This window comes from Electrophorus electricus, chromosome 21, assembly GCF_013358815.1.
Source record: "Electrophorus electricus isolate fEleEle1 chromosome 21, fEleEle1.pri, whole genome shotgun sequence".
Taxonomy (NCBI): Eukaryota; Metazoa; Chordata; class Actinopteri; order Gymnotiformes; family Gymnotidae; genus Electrophorus; species Electrophorus electricus.
The window spans coordinates 7,786,315-7,799,212 of record NC_049555.1 but is presented as its reverse complement, the minus strand read 5'-3'; the positions used below and the strand labels follow the sequence as shown (position 1 = coordinate 7,799,212).

General features: G+C 46.0%; 1 protein-coding gene across 2 annotated transcripts in view; it reads right to left on the bottom strand.

Annotated features, from left to right (window-relative positions):
- Positions 1-3: 3 nt before the first annotated feature.
- rnf111 (ring finger protein 111) overlaps positions 4-12,898 on the bottom strand; it is a 29,027-nt gene continuing 16,132 nt past the window's right edge. The window contains exons 4-14 of one of the 2 annotated variants that reach the window (XM_035520936.1): positions 11,495-11,652; positions 9,260-9,478; positions 8,764-9,116; positions 7,119-7,368; positions 5,028-5,397; positions 3,837-3,962; positions 3,486-3,603; positions 3,015-3,095; positions 2,716-2,811; positions 1,921-2,024; positions 4-1,619 (exon numbers count right to left, since the gene is read on the bottom strand). In XM_035520936.1, coding sequence (XP_035376829.1) covers positions 1,502-1,619; positions 1,921-2,024; positions 2,716-2,811; positions 3,015-3,095; positions 3,486-3,603; positions 3,837-3,962; positions 5,028-5,397; positions 7,119-7,368; positions 8,764-9,116; positions 9,260-9,478; positions 11,495-11,652 — 1,993 coding nt within the window. In that variant the 3' untranslated portion in view covers positions 4-1,501. The remainder of the gene's footprint in view (positions 1,620-1,920; positions 2,025-2,715; positions 2,812-3,014; positions 3,096-3,485; positions 3,604-3,836; positions 3,963-5,027; positions 5,398-7,118; positions 7,369-8,763; positions 9,117-9,259; positions 9,479-11,494; positions 11,653-12,898) is intronic. The other variant, XM_035520937.1, reaches the window with a different exon arrangement.

Sequence of the window (12,898 nt, the reverse complement as noted above, 5' to 3'; positions counted from 1 at the left end):
CGCAAGTGTTACCTAACTTTATTAATATTATTTTAAAACTAATGTAAATCCCTTGGAGTATCATCCTGGGACCATTAAGTCTATGAACGCATGGATACCTGCCATTAAGTACTGCATTCCAACACTCCATTCAAAATTATTACAGTTTTTTCCCCCAAAAATTCAGCAAACAGAGAGGAAATACACGGCCTCAGCGCACTTTCATTCTCAAAGCACTCCTGTCTTTTGTCTTTCATGTGCAAGTATATGCAAGTTAGCTAGTTGAGAATAATATTAGTGTTAGGCTTTTACAGCAGCAAAAAAAAGAAAATAAAAGAAAAATAAACAAATAAGTTTGCTGCACAGCTAGAGAGAGAGAGAGAGAGAGAGAGAGAGAGAGAGAGAGAATGCACTCATGACAGAGTATGTGTATGTAATGACCATATCTAAACACAGAAAATCAGTCTGGAAAAGTCCATTTCAGAGATGTGCAGAGAGACAAGGGTGTCCAGGAATCCATGATAATCAATACTCCGTTTTCTCAATTCCTCCAGGCTTGTGGCCGCTGTGCTTACGTGCCCAAGATCCCACTTGACCAGGTGTGACAGGGTTTACTGAGGAAGCACAGTCCAACACTGCCCTCATCAAACATCACATATCATGACCACAAAGACAAACAGAACAAAGAGGTGACAGTCAGGATTTTTTTTTTTGTTTTTTTTGTTTTTTGGTCTTTAGAAACACACTACATAAAGTGTGGGGGATGTGTAGTCAAATCCAAGGGTGTGGAGGAATATGCAGGACACAAGCTTATCCTGTAAGGTGAGAGGAGGTTCCTCGGTGGAGGAGAACGCTGGGGGTGGGTGAACACTGATACAGCAGCCCATCTGTTAAGCATGATCTTATTTCCTAATTAAGGAATGTCTTGATTCACTTTAAAAAACAAAAAAACAAAAATCAGATCACATTGTCTAAAACATAAAACTAATCAATATACCAATCCATAAAATTAGTCCTGCAATGTTTTAAAATGGAGGTTGACATTCTATTCCAGTAAAGCAAGGCATTAGGTACATAAAAATGCTTCTTTACTAGAGCAGCTACTCTTGCCCGCAAGTCCATAGAGCCTGCTAGCTCTGTATCATTTATATGTGCAAAGAAATGCATTGCAAGGATCCATGCAAAACAAAACAAAAAACCCAAAACAAAAACGACAAAGAACACATAATATACTGACACCTGTGAAAACAATTAAAAGCTACATAAAAGCTTTATAAATACCATAAAATTGAAAACTCTTAATGGAGATGTAGTCTTGCAGTATTGGTACTATATGACAGCTGGCACTCTTTGCGCAAGTTTTTTTTCTCTCTCTCTTTTTTTCAGTATTGGATCTGCACAGGTAAATTCATGCCATCTTTGGTTGAATGTGTTACTGAAGGGAAAAAAGAAAACAATGCAAAGAAAAAAAAAACCCCAGATACAACAACCACCCCCCAAAAAAGGTCATAGAAAAACAGCATCAACTTTCAGAGGATAACTGGGCCTCTATGTCCACTCTGCAGATGGGGCACTTTTTGTTAGTGAGGAGCCACTGGTCCACACACAGCTGATGGAAGAGGTGCATACAAGGCAGGCGTCTGAAAAAGAAGAAGGGCCAAAGCACTGAGAAGAGTAAGGAAGAGCAACGACTGGACATGAGCACACTAAGGAGAAACAAACACAAAACAATGTGTAGGTCACATGTTCTACCAGCAGGGGGCACAAGAGGATATAAAAGAAGGAAAGGGGAAGCGTTTTACTGATGAACTGGGAATAAACAGTGAAGCAAATTGGTCAAGCAGTCTTAAAGGAAAAGGTGTTTTATCATCTGGCTCAAGAGCACAGACTGGACTGGATACGAGGACAAAAGAGACGGCAGCGCACGCGTCAAAGGCTTACCGGACATCCTCCCCTTCCTCCAGTATTGACAGACAGATGGTGCATTTCTCCTCAGTGTCTTCCTCTGCCCCCTCCTCCTCATCCTGCTTACTGTGCAGCTTTCTCTGTGAGAGAGAGGCCATTATAAACACACGCATGCACACACATGCAGAGAGGCCATTATACACACACGCATGCACACACATGCAGAGAGGCCATTATACACACACACACACATGCAGCATCCAAACTGTCATTCTTTCACACAGACGGAGACAGCTGCTGTGTCACATGGCATCAGATGGGTTACATGGTCATTTTCTACTTAAAGTGTATATTTTGGTTGAGAACTCTCATTTATTTTTCATCAAATTATATTATATTGTTAGTGGGTCCATAAATACTACAGCATTTTAATCCATAAATACTATTGTATTTTTATAAAATAATGAATTTAAGTGAAATTACAGCCCAATAGGATGACTAAATATTTGTATTAATTTTTTTTTTTTTTATAAAAAACAAACCTTTTCATTTTTATATAATTGGCCTTACTCCCTAGCTTAAACCTTAAACCTGTAGACCTTAGTCCCCACCAGGTGTAACATCTACAATAAAATGTCAGTTGAGACATGTCACTCCCTTGTGAAACTGTTCACTAATTTCTCACCAGGTTTGAAGAGGGCTTCATATTTAGCAAGAACAGCTGTTCGTTAATGGCCCTCTCCAGCACATTCAACACTGGAAGGCCGTGTTTGCTGTTACGACAGCATGCACTCCCAATCACAGTCCGCGCGAGTCGAGGTGTGTTCTCACCTTCTTGTACTTGTGCGGGTAAGTGCACCTCTCTATAGTTCCCTGAGAGGCCCCTCGATTCACAGTCCCCAGACGTTCCTCTAAATGCAGCAGATCCTGAGCAGCACAATCAACCGAACAAATCAAAAAATTAACTTCCACTCGTTTTTCAAGCCAGTGCCTTTTCTTTTCATTAGAGATTTAATTAATGTGTTACTATTCTTTTTTTGTTATTTTAAACTGAGGCTGGCAGGGGTGTAAAAGCATCTCTAAACTGCTAAGCGCTTTTTAATTGCCCTCACTGACGGTGTAAGTTTTACCTCATAGGTTCGGCCAAATCCAGTCATTCTGGATGAGATGTAGCGAATGTGCGGATAGGTGACTTCAGGCATGCCAGTGTGCTGTGGGAGAGAGGCAGAAAAGGGAGACGCTCATATCTGCAGGCTGAGAGGCAGCCGTGTTACCAAAAAACAGACGGGCAGCATGTTTGCACGATTAACAAATTATTCAATCTGAACTACCCAAACACTGTTGTTTACTTCTAAGCGTGTCAGATTTGATCTTTAAGTCTGAAACGGCTCTTGAGCAATGGCTATAACCAGCAATGCATAATTCATGAGGTCTAATAATCTGCCACTGAAATACCAGATGTTAAGAATTGGGGGGCTTGAGTCTGCCATCATTAATCTGTCCAATACCTGAACCCATTCCAGTCCTCCATTATTTATGCTAATGTATGATAATGTGTGTAATTATGGCTGGGAGTGGGTGCTGCAGAGGAGGGGTCTCACCATCAGCTGGATGGGGAAGTGGTGCAGTCTGGGCGGGGGATGGTAGTGGGGAAGATGGGTGTGTAGATGTCCTGAAGGGTACGGGGCTACGGTCACGCCCGCCTCTATGCCCAGCTCCCTGGGGTAGAGCAATAACAGGCACCATCAACACAGCAAACCTATTCAGCGGTTATATAAGGCTCCAAAGATGAAAAAACAAAACAATTTACTCATGACGTTACTATATTTAGCTCTTGAGTATTTTAATTTTATTCTAATCAGAAAACTGCTGATTAGAATAGTTCTGAGCACAAAAACAGAGTTGGAATGGGTCAGTAAGGCGATGCTGTGGTCTGTGGAGGCTTCACGTACCACGTGGTCCTCTGGTCGGTCTGGCGGGGGTGTGACGACATGGTCTGTGGCACGTGGATGTGGTGTCCATGGCCGTAGTTGGGGTGCATTCTGTGCGGGTGTGGGGGGGGCCTTTCATGTGCTCGGCTGCAGGATGACAACAGGAGAATCAGACAGCGAGGCCAAACAGGCTTATTCCTAAGGCACCAGCATGACCTGCGTCTAACAGTGAACGAAAGGTAGCAGTCACCAGTTAGCGTGAAGGTTTTATATACACACATACATATATTAGTGGTCTCAATCGATTAAAAAAATAACTGAGAATCAAAATAACAGACTGTGATTAATCATGATTAATCACAGGTTAATCAAGTTTCAAAATTTTATTACAATATTAAAATACTAGTACTGACTTGGAATGTGCTGGAATAAAGAATCTGGTTAGAGTAATCATTTTATTTAACTTTATAATAACATCTCAACATAGTTGAGTAAGATTACTTAAAACAGTGAACTTGTTTGAAATGACTCCAGTCAAGCAGGTCATATGCTTTTCGTTTAAGCAGTTGCTCAGGCAGACTAGCTTGGCTGCACTCTGCCAGCGTAGCTAGACGAACATCGGCTATAAACTCAGTGCTAGCACCTTCACTAACATCAGCAAAGATGTGCTTTTCCCCAAAGGTGAAACTTCAGACTTCGGTGCAAAAGATAGTTCATCACTGCAATACGTGCACACAACTTTAGTTTTATTCCAACTCCCATCTTGAAGCTTTTTAAAAGGAAACCTGCCGTCCAGCACAACAGACGATGTCTCCTCAGTCATCGTATTATCTGTTTGCGCCTTTCGATAATTCAGTAATAAAATGCACAGGATTTACAAGGGGAAGCTGGTAATTTGATTTCCAATTTCAAATCAATCGGGGATATATATATATATATATATATATATATATATATATATATATATATATATAAATAAAACATCCCTAAAAAGATTATATATAAATATATCTATAATCTTTTTAGGGATGTTTTTTTTTTTTTTTTGGGGGGGGAATCAAATTACCAGCTTCCCCCAGTAAATACACACACACACACACACACACGTTAGCGAGCAGTTTGCTATTGCGGCCTAACGGAGGTGTGTGAGGTACTGTAGGTGTGGAAGAGTTCCAGCAGGAGTGTAATAGGGCCCCTGGTGCAGTCACTCACGTCGGGTGCTGCATCATCCTGCGTCTCTGCACCTCTATCCGCTGCAGGATCTCGTGCTGATGGAGCCTCTGTACAGGGTTGGGGCCCAGCACAGGCAGGTGGTGCGGCAGGGCCTGGTGCTCGGGGGCCAGGTGCTGGGGTAGCGGGGCACCGGAACCCGAGAGGTGATGGGGCTGGAGAGGAGGGGGCGGGGCGGGCGGCACGGCGTGGGCGGGCCCGTGGGAGGGCAGAGGTGCGTGGAAGGGGAGCACAGGGTGGGGGATGACGTAGTCGCCCTGCGGTGGGGGCTGAGGAGGGGGCGGGGCACTGGCATGCGTGTGGGGGCAGGATGAGGAGGACTGGTGGTGCAAGGAACGTGCCAGGGGGCCGTCTGGGGGGAGAGAGAGAGAGAGAGAGAGAGAGAGAGAGAGAGAGAGAGAGAGAGAGAGAGAGAGAGAGAGAGAGAGAGAGAGAGAGAGAGAGAGAGAGAGAGAGAGAGAGAGAGAGAGAGAGAGAGAGAGAGAGAGAAGCAATGAGTAAGCAACAATGTTGGGAGGTATATATATGCACACACACACCCATCTCACTATAATAAACACCTTTATACTTCAGCCTTTATTTATTCATGTTTTTCCTCTCCAATTATGTTGCAAAGCTAAATGCATTCAACAATTTAAACTTAGTTCTACAATGTTCAATTTCTTCTTGTATTATTGTTTAATTCCCTCAAACTTGAAGCTTTGGCAAACGCACCATTTGCATGCTTCGTCATGACAACAGAGCACCGTGACTGGAACTGTGGGAGAGGTTATCCCTTTTCCCCCTCTACAATTTTCTCTGTAGTTTTCTTGCTGCGTTGTTAAGCTGCTGTCAGAATAATGATTATTACTATATTTTTAGATGTTGTAATGATGACTCTACACCCTACTAGATTTTTAAGCAAAATGTTTAAATGTCTGAAACTGTGCGACACTTGGCTGTGCTCAGTGGAGCCTTTCAAACCTCCATGAGCAGTGAGGCAATGCCAGACCACCGAGCAGTGAGGGAGAGCTGAACTGAGTGTGCGGTTCACAGCCACTCTGCACACGCATGACTACCCAGGAGTAGAAATGAGTTACTGATGGCTGAGGTACCAGTGGGATTGCATCTGGCTGAGACAGACAGACATATTGATAGAAAGTGGAGAAAGAGAAAGCGCGAGATGGATGGAGATAGACAGAGGGAGAGAGAGAGAGAGAGAGAGAGAGAGAGAGAGATGGAGGGATAGAGAGAGGCAGAGGTGGCTAGACCAACAAATGGAGGTGGAGTGAGTGAGTGAGAGAGAGAGATGGGGAGAGACAGGACGGAGGGAGAGAGAGGGAGAGATGGGGGAGGGGAGGAGAGATAGCGAGAGACGAGGGAGGGCGCGAGGGGGGAGGAGTGGCGGGGGGAGAGGGAGAGAGAGAGAGAGAGAGAGAGAGAGAGAGGGAGAGGGAGAGAGAAAAGAGAGAGAGAGAGAGAGAAAGGCAGGTGCTCCAGTGCACAGCAATTACCCCTCTAAATACAGAGCCACCAGGGAAGCTGCCACACTCATTCACATTCTGCACGCCTCTACAGCGAGGAGAAGCCGCAATTACAGGCGACTGCTGGGCAATCACTACCTGCAGTAGCGACCACATTAAACATCAGGTGCTTTACCTAATTACCCTCGGTGCTGGGCTGGCCTACACACTGAACACATACATGCATAAGTTCAACGTGAAGAATGTAATGGCAGGGGATACCGCACCACTGCGGGCTTCATTTTGATCCGACTGAACCAACCACGTGCCAACAGTGCCCGCTGACATTTCATTCCTTACTTGCAATTTAGAAAACACGCTGGGAGGTTTGTCTATTCTATTTTTACCCTATAGAATAAACCCCTGCCAAAATAAATATGCATAAGCTTACTGTACTTCCTTTTCTTCAAATAAAGTGGTTTAGTTTGAAGAGTGAAGCCCAAGGTTTATGTAGCTCGACTTGTCCAAAGAAACCACCTTGGAATTCCCTTCTGAAGGAATGCACGAGTGGCGCCCTTTGATCTTTTAAGGGTAAGGGGCGTGGTGTTGGTGCGAGGGGCGTGGTGCTTACAGGAAGGATGCATGTAGTGCCTGCAGGACGAGAGCTGAGGCTGGGGCTGCGGCTGGGCCACCATGGCCGGGCTGAACGACTCCACCACGTTGGGCTGGCTGGGCCCCGGTGCAGCCTGGGAAACGTAGGCCGGAGGACGCGAGGTGGAGCCTGGACAGCACGGGTCGAAGGCGGAGGCGCCGCCGAAGGTCGCGCTGCTGGAGCCGCCGCTCCGCACAGCACTGCTACTGAGATCCACAGGCAGAGTCTGCTGGGAGGGAGAGAGAGAGAAAGGGAGAGAGGAGAAGAAGAATGAGGGGAAAAAAAAGAGGGAATGGAGGGAAAGAAAAAGAGAATGAAAGAACAAGGAAAAAATCAAATGAGAGCACGGCAGAGAGAAAGAGTGCGGGAGGGAGCGAGAGTGGGTGAGAGGAAGGAGGAGGGAGAGAGAAAGAAACGGGAGGGAGAAGTGGGAAATGTGGAAGGGCAAAAGAATGGGGGGGAAAAAAAAAAAATCAGCTCAGTTAATGAACCATCAGTGGAATAAAACAGATGTAAATGATCTGAAAGGTGACTGAGCACTCGTTTGAGTGGAGCCGCTCACCCCAGAAATGAGGCGTCTGAGTAAGAGAACGACCCAGGACGGCGCCTGGTCACGCGTTTGAAAAGCGCTCGCCACTTCTAATCCCATTTAAGGCTTTGATGTATAAAAGATGAGGCAGCGCACCTAGTCCCCCCCGTCTGCGCATATCTGATCGCCAGCCGAGGGATCTCACTGCTCACGGTGCCATCGGCAACAGCCACCACCGCTTGCCTAATGCATTCAACGTGGAACATGGAAACTGCAGCCTGTTCCTGCTAACTCTGAATGCGTCTTCTGGAACTCAGCGTGCATCACTGAACATTGTGAGTGTTGAGAGAGAGCCCCCAGACCCACAGAGGAAAACACCATTATGTAGAGATGCGTACGTACGCACACGCAGACGCAGACGCAGACGCAGACGCAGACACACACACACACACACACACACACACACACACACACACACACACACACGATCTTTCATTAGAATAGAATACAGGAGCAATTAGCTCCATGTGAATTATTTAGAGCTCATGCTATGCAGCTAGGGGAGCTTCAGACAAAAAACACCCCCCACCCCCGTGTAAAAATGTTAAAATAAGACACAGATGCTTTATTCCCCTGCTAACTCCATTATCTAAATATAAAGAGCATTACATATTGTAAGGGGCATCTTTTAATAATACCTCAAATTATTTGAACAGGGAGCAAACAGGACAGTAAATATATGGAACACTACTAACACACACACACACACACGCAGTTCCTTCCCGCCCCCCTCGCAAAACACTTTATGAGACCTTCAACATCGCAGTTCAGCTATTTTATATTTTATAAGCTATTCTATATTTTATGTACTTTATAAATACATATACTAGCCTGTAAATAAAAGAAATGACATTTCAGTAGCACTACTACACCCGTCGGTCAGCATACACAAACTGTGCAACACACACATTTACACGCAGAGAACGGCCATGTGACAGACGCTTGTATCCAGAGCGACTGATGTACGTCTCAGTGTGACGGTGGTGCTGCTGCCACCCTGCTCCACCTGGAGCTCGGTTACGGGCCGTGTGGTACCTGGTCGTGGTATTGGCCGCTGCCGCCCACTGCGCCACAGGGGGCCGTCACAGCGGTGGGCCTCTCCAACGGGCAGCTGGGCTCGGGGAAGGCCAGCGAGGAGGGGGCGGGGCCTGCGTGGTGGTGGTGGTGGTGGTGGAAGTGGTGCGAGTGGCCGTGGGCGTGCTGGGAGGTGGTGGGCTGCTGCGGGCCGGGCGGCTGCGCCGGCCCCGCCTGCATGCACCCCAGGTGGGCGTGGCCGAGGGTCACGTGACCCGAGGAGGGCCCGCCACAGGGCGAGTGCTGTGGGCAGCAGGACGGCAGCCTGGGCATCGCTACTCCTCCGTTGTCGCCTAACGGTCCCCTCCTCCCGTCTTCTTATGCAAAAGACCAGATAAGACACTCGTGAGGACTCAGAAACATCAAAAAGTAGTTAGAAATAAAGCCAATAGCATTTCAGCTCAACACATGAGATGTCACGGATAAACAGTAAGGTGCTCGGCCAGGACGCCCTCACCCTCTGCGGCAGTGGCGGTGGTGCTGGGCCCCGGGACCCCAGCGTGGGAGTGAGCTTCCAGCATACGGTCGGCCACCATGGCGGGGCAGCTGGCGGACGGCCCCGGGGGCTCATGGGCCGCGTCTGAGGTAGAGGCGTGGAGAGACGAGGAAGAGGAGGATGAAGAGCTGGCAGGCTGCGAGTGAACGCTGTCTGAAGTGGTTGGCACAACTGAGAGATCTGAGGAGGCCAAAATACACATGCATATTCACGTATTTTCAAACACAAACACACACACACACACACACACACACACACACACACACACACACACAGACAGATCAGATGCATGCGCTTAGCCAGATGTCTGTCTTTAAATCTCTAATTTGGTTGTGAGACAGTGTGTGAAACTATGTGTGTATTAGAGTCTGTGTGTGAGACAGTGTGCATGTTTGTAATAGAGACTGTGTGTGTATATATGTGTAAGAGACTTGCTTCAGTGACCGAGTGGCCCAGGAGGATAGATGCTCATTAACATTCCAGAGTGAGCATTCCATCTGCTTTTCATATTCACAAATTAATTTCTCTGCCTCTCAAAAGAAATGCAAATGTGGCTGTATCTCTGAGCTCTGTGCTTCTTCACGAAAAACACAAACCACTTTCAACTGGAAATCAAATCTAAGTGATGTAAATGAGGTTTCTTTTATGAACCTTACTAGCACAGCAGATTATAAGGAGCACAGTGTAACGAACACACAAGTATACACACATGCACACATACGCACGTGAGGGCACACATACTCAAACACGCACGCACGCACACTTTCATACAAACCCACACATCCCTTTATTCAGAGTGGCAGTTTAATTGGTTTCAATAGCACAACTCATTGTCTTTCAGAAAGCTCAGGCAGTGTGCATAACAGACAGACTTCATTATACTGCCTGCAAATGAAATGAAGAAACACACAATTACACCCGCGCGGAATATGGGAGAGGGCTGAGGGTACAGCCCAGCCTGCGAGCCGCACTACAGCTGCACAGTCTATTCATATCCCAGCGCTTGATTAAAAGATATAGATTAATCATTATTAATGGTGCAGGCATGGAACAGGCTTGGAGAGTGTGAATGGTCATGACTGAACAACCCTGATTGAATGTGCCACACTCATTCCTCTTCAGCCCCTCACTCTTACCATCTTTTCTCCTTTATTCCACCCAACACCCAAATACACATGTACTCACATCTATGTATACACACACACACACACGCACACACACACACACACACACACATAGAAAACTGAAGTGCATCAGATGTGACATCTAATACTTCTCTAACCCCAGGCAGCACAGAACTGGATAATCCAATGACAATCTAGAGCTTCTAAACCCATATATAATGTACTATAGGCTATATATAATGTACTACAAACTACATATGATGCACTATAGACTTAAATCTAGAATATTACTGTAGACGTTAGAGAACATTCACTTATCCATTTAGATACAAAGCAAATGTTTCATCTTCTGAATGTAGTAACTAAGACATAAATATGGTACCATAATGGTTTAAATGATGGTAGTGCTAGCCTTCTTGTTTTTCTTAAATGTTTTTTTTTTAATATTTGTTGCCCTTGGTTAACTTTGTTTTGGGAGACAACACATTTTCTAAAATAAATAGACAAAGAAAAGTAAGAGTCAGTTCTGCATTTAGAAGTACACAGAGATACTAAGCGGCATCACTGATTCACAAGCAAATGTTTGTCTTTTTGTCACAAATGCACTTCCAAGCAAATTACAGCATATTAAAAGACTTTTGGGGGGTGGGGTGCCTAAAACGATGCGATGCCAGTATAGTCATAATAATACACACATGGCCTGAGGGAAGGAGGTCAGTTCCTGTTTATTTACATTGGCCACACCCCCACGACAGAGAAAAAAATTAGAGCCACGAATGAATGCGCACGTGTGTGTGTGTGTGTGTGTGTGTAAGCATTTTCTGTTTATGCTCAGCTACTATTTATCTAGTCATACTGTTATTTGTAGTTATCACAGTGCGTTTGTCTTTGTGTTTTTGTTTGGCACACTGGTATTGTTCAACATACTCTACACTGTACGAGCCCTGAGGCTGGAAAAGTACCCATAAGAAAAATGACGAACGCTAAAAATAATAATTTAAAATTAGAAAATTAAAAGATAAACGTTGGACCAAAGTGAATGTTGCATTATTATGAGGTGTGGTGTCCTTACCATCTTCGTCCACGGTGAGGTCCACCACCTCGCCGGCGCTCTGCCTGAGGGGCTGGATGACAGTGGACAGGCGGTGGCGCCCTCGGCCCTCCTGAGCCCGACTCTGAGAGCAGCTCGGGCCCCAGTGCATCCTACCATGACCCCCCACTGACCGCGGCCTGCTGAAAACACGAACACACACACAAACCAGAAAAGTCATTACTTAACAACCTGGTCGGTCATACAGAACACCGGAATGCCTCAGTCTGAGGCACACGTGTCACAGGGTGAATGAGTTTAAGCACAAGCTCTCATACGCTGAGGAGAGTGTAATATGAGCTCAGGCTGTTTGAGACCCAGCAAGAGGCCGTGAAGGAAGAGTGCTGATAGGACACGCAAAGCCATCGATGAAATCGAAGCTCAACCGCATGAGCTAGCAAGAGTAATGAAACATGAGCGAGCTCCTGCGAGCACTGTAAGCGGAGGCTGTCCAGCAGGAGCAGGGCTTTTAGCTACAGTACAGAAACAAGCTCCACTTTAGATGCTCCAGCTATGAGCGAGCAGAAAGAAGAATAAGAAGCAGGCGACAGAATAGCTGCAGCACGCAGGTGCATGTGCGCACATGCACACACACAGACACACACGCGCGCGCGCACACACACACACATACATACACGCACGCGCACACAGACACGCACGTGCACACACAATAAATCTGAGACAGGGCACACCAGAATATACACACACCCTTCCCACACAGTGAGAGCTGTGCATCATGGCTTTACAGAGACAGGGCCATGGAGCCACTGTTTGATGCACTGTACTGAAGAGGCTGAAAGAAGCAGAGCTGGCATGCACACAGGACCCTGCTGTGAGCTGAAGAAACCCAGTGCTGATGGGAAGGGCTCTGAAGACGAGAGGACCCAGACTCAGCCTTTCTACGGCACAATACAGCACCACGATCTGAACCAGACTAATAAATGACACATTTACAGCTCTTGGCAGACGCTCAGTGTGCTTAATGTGAATATAAACATCAACAACATGCCTGATGGGAACAGATTTGACTTTAATTAGGTACCGTTATCCCATTTATATCAGAGGTTACAGAATTTTACTACACACACACACACGCACGCACGCACGCACGCACGCAAATGTATTCAACCCCCTGAAAAGTCATCAGATTCATCTGCAATTTATATATTCCAGGTAGTACAAAAATAACCCTGAAATCCAACTTGGAAGAAGCACATTTTTGTTACAATAACAGCTTGAGGATTGCTGGGGCAAGTTTCTACCAGCTTTGCACAGTTTTGAGCGATTGTGGCCCATTTTTTCCAGACAGATTTTCTCCTGGTTGTTCAGACTGGGTGGATGTTTGTCAACTGTGATTTTCTTAAACAGTGCCACGGACTCTGGACC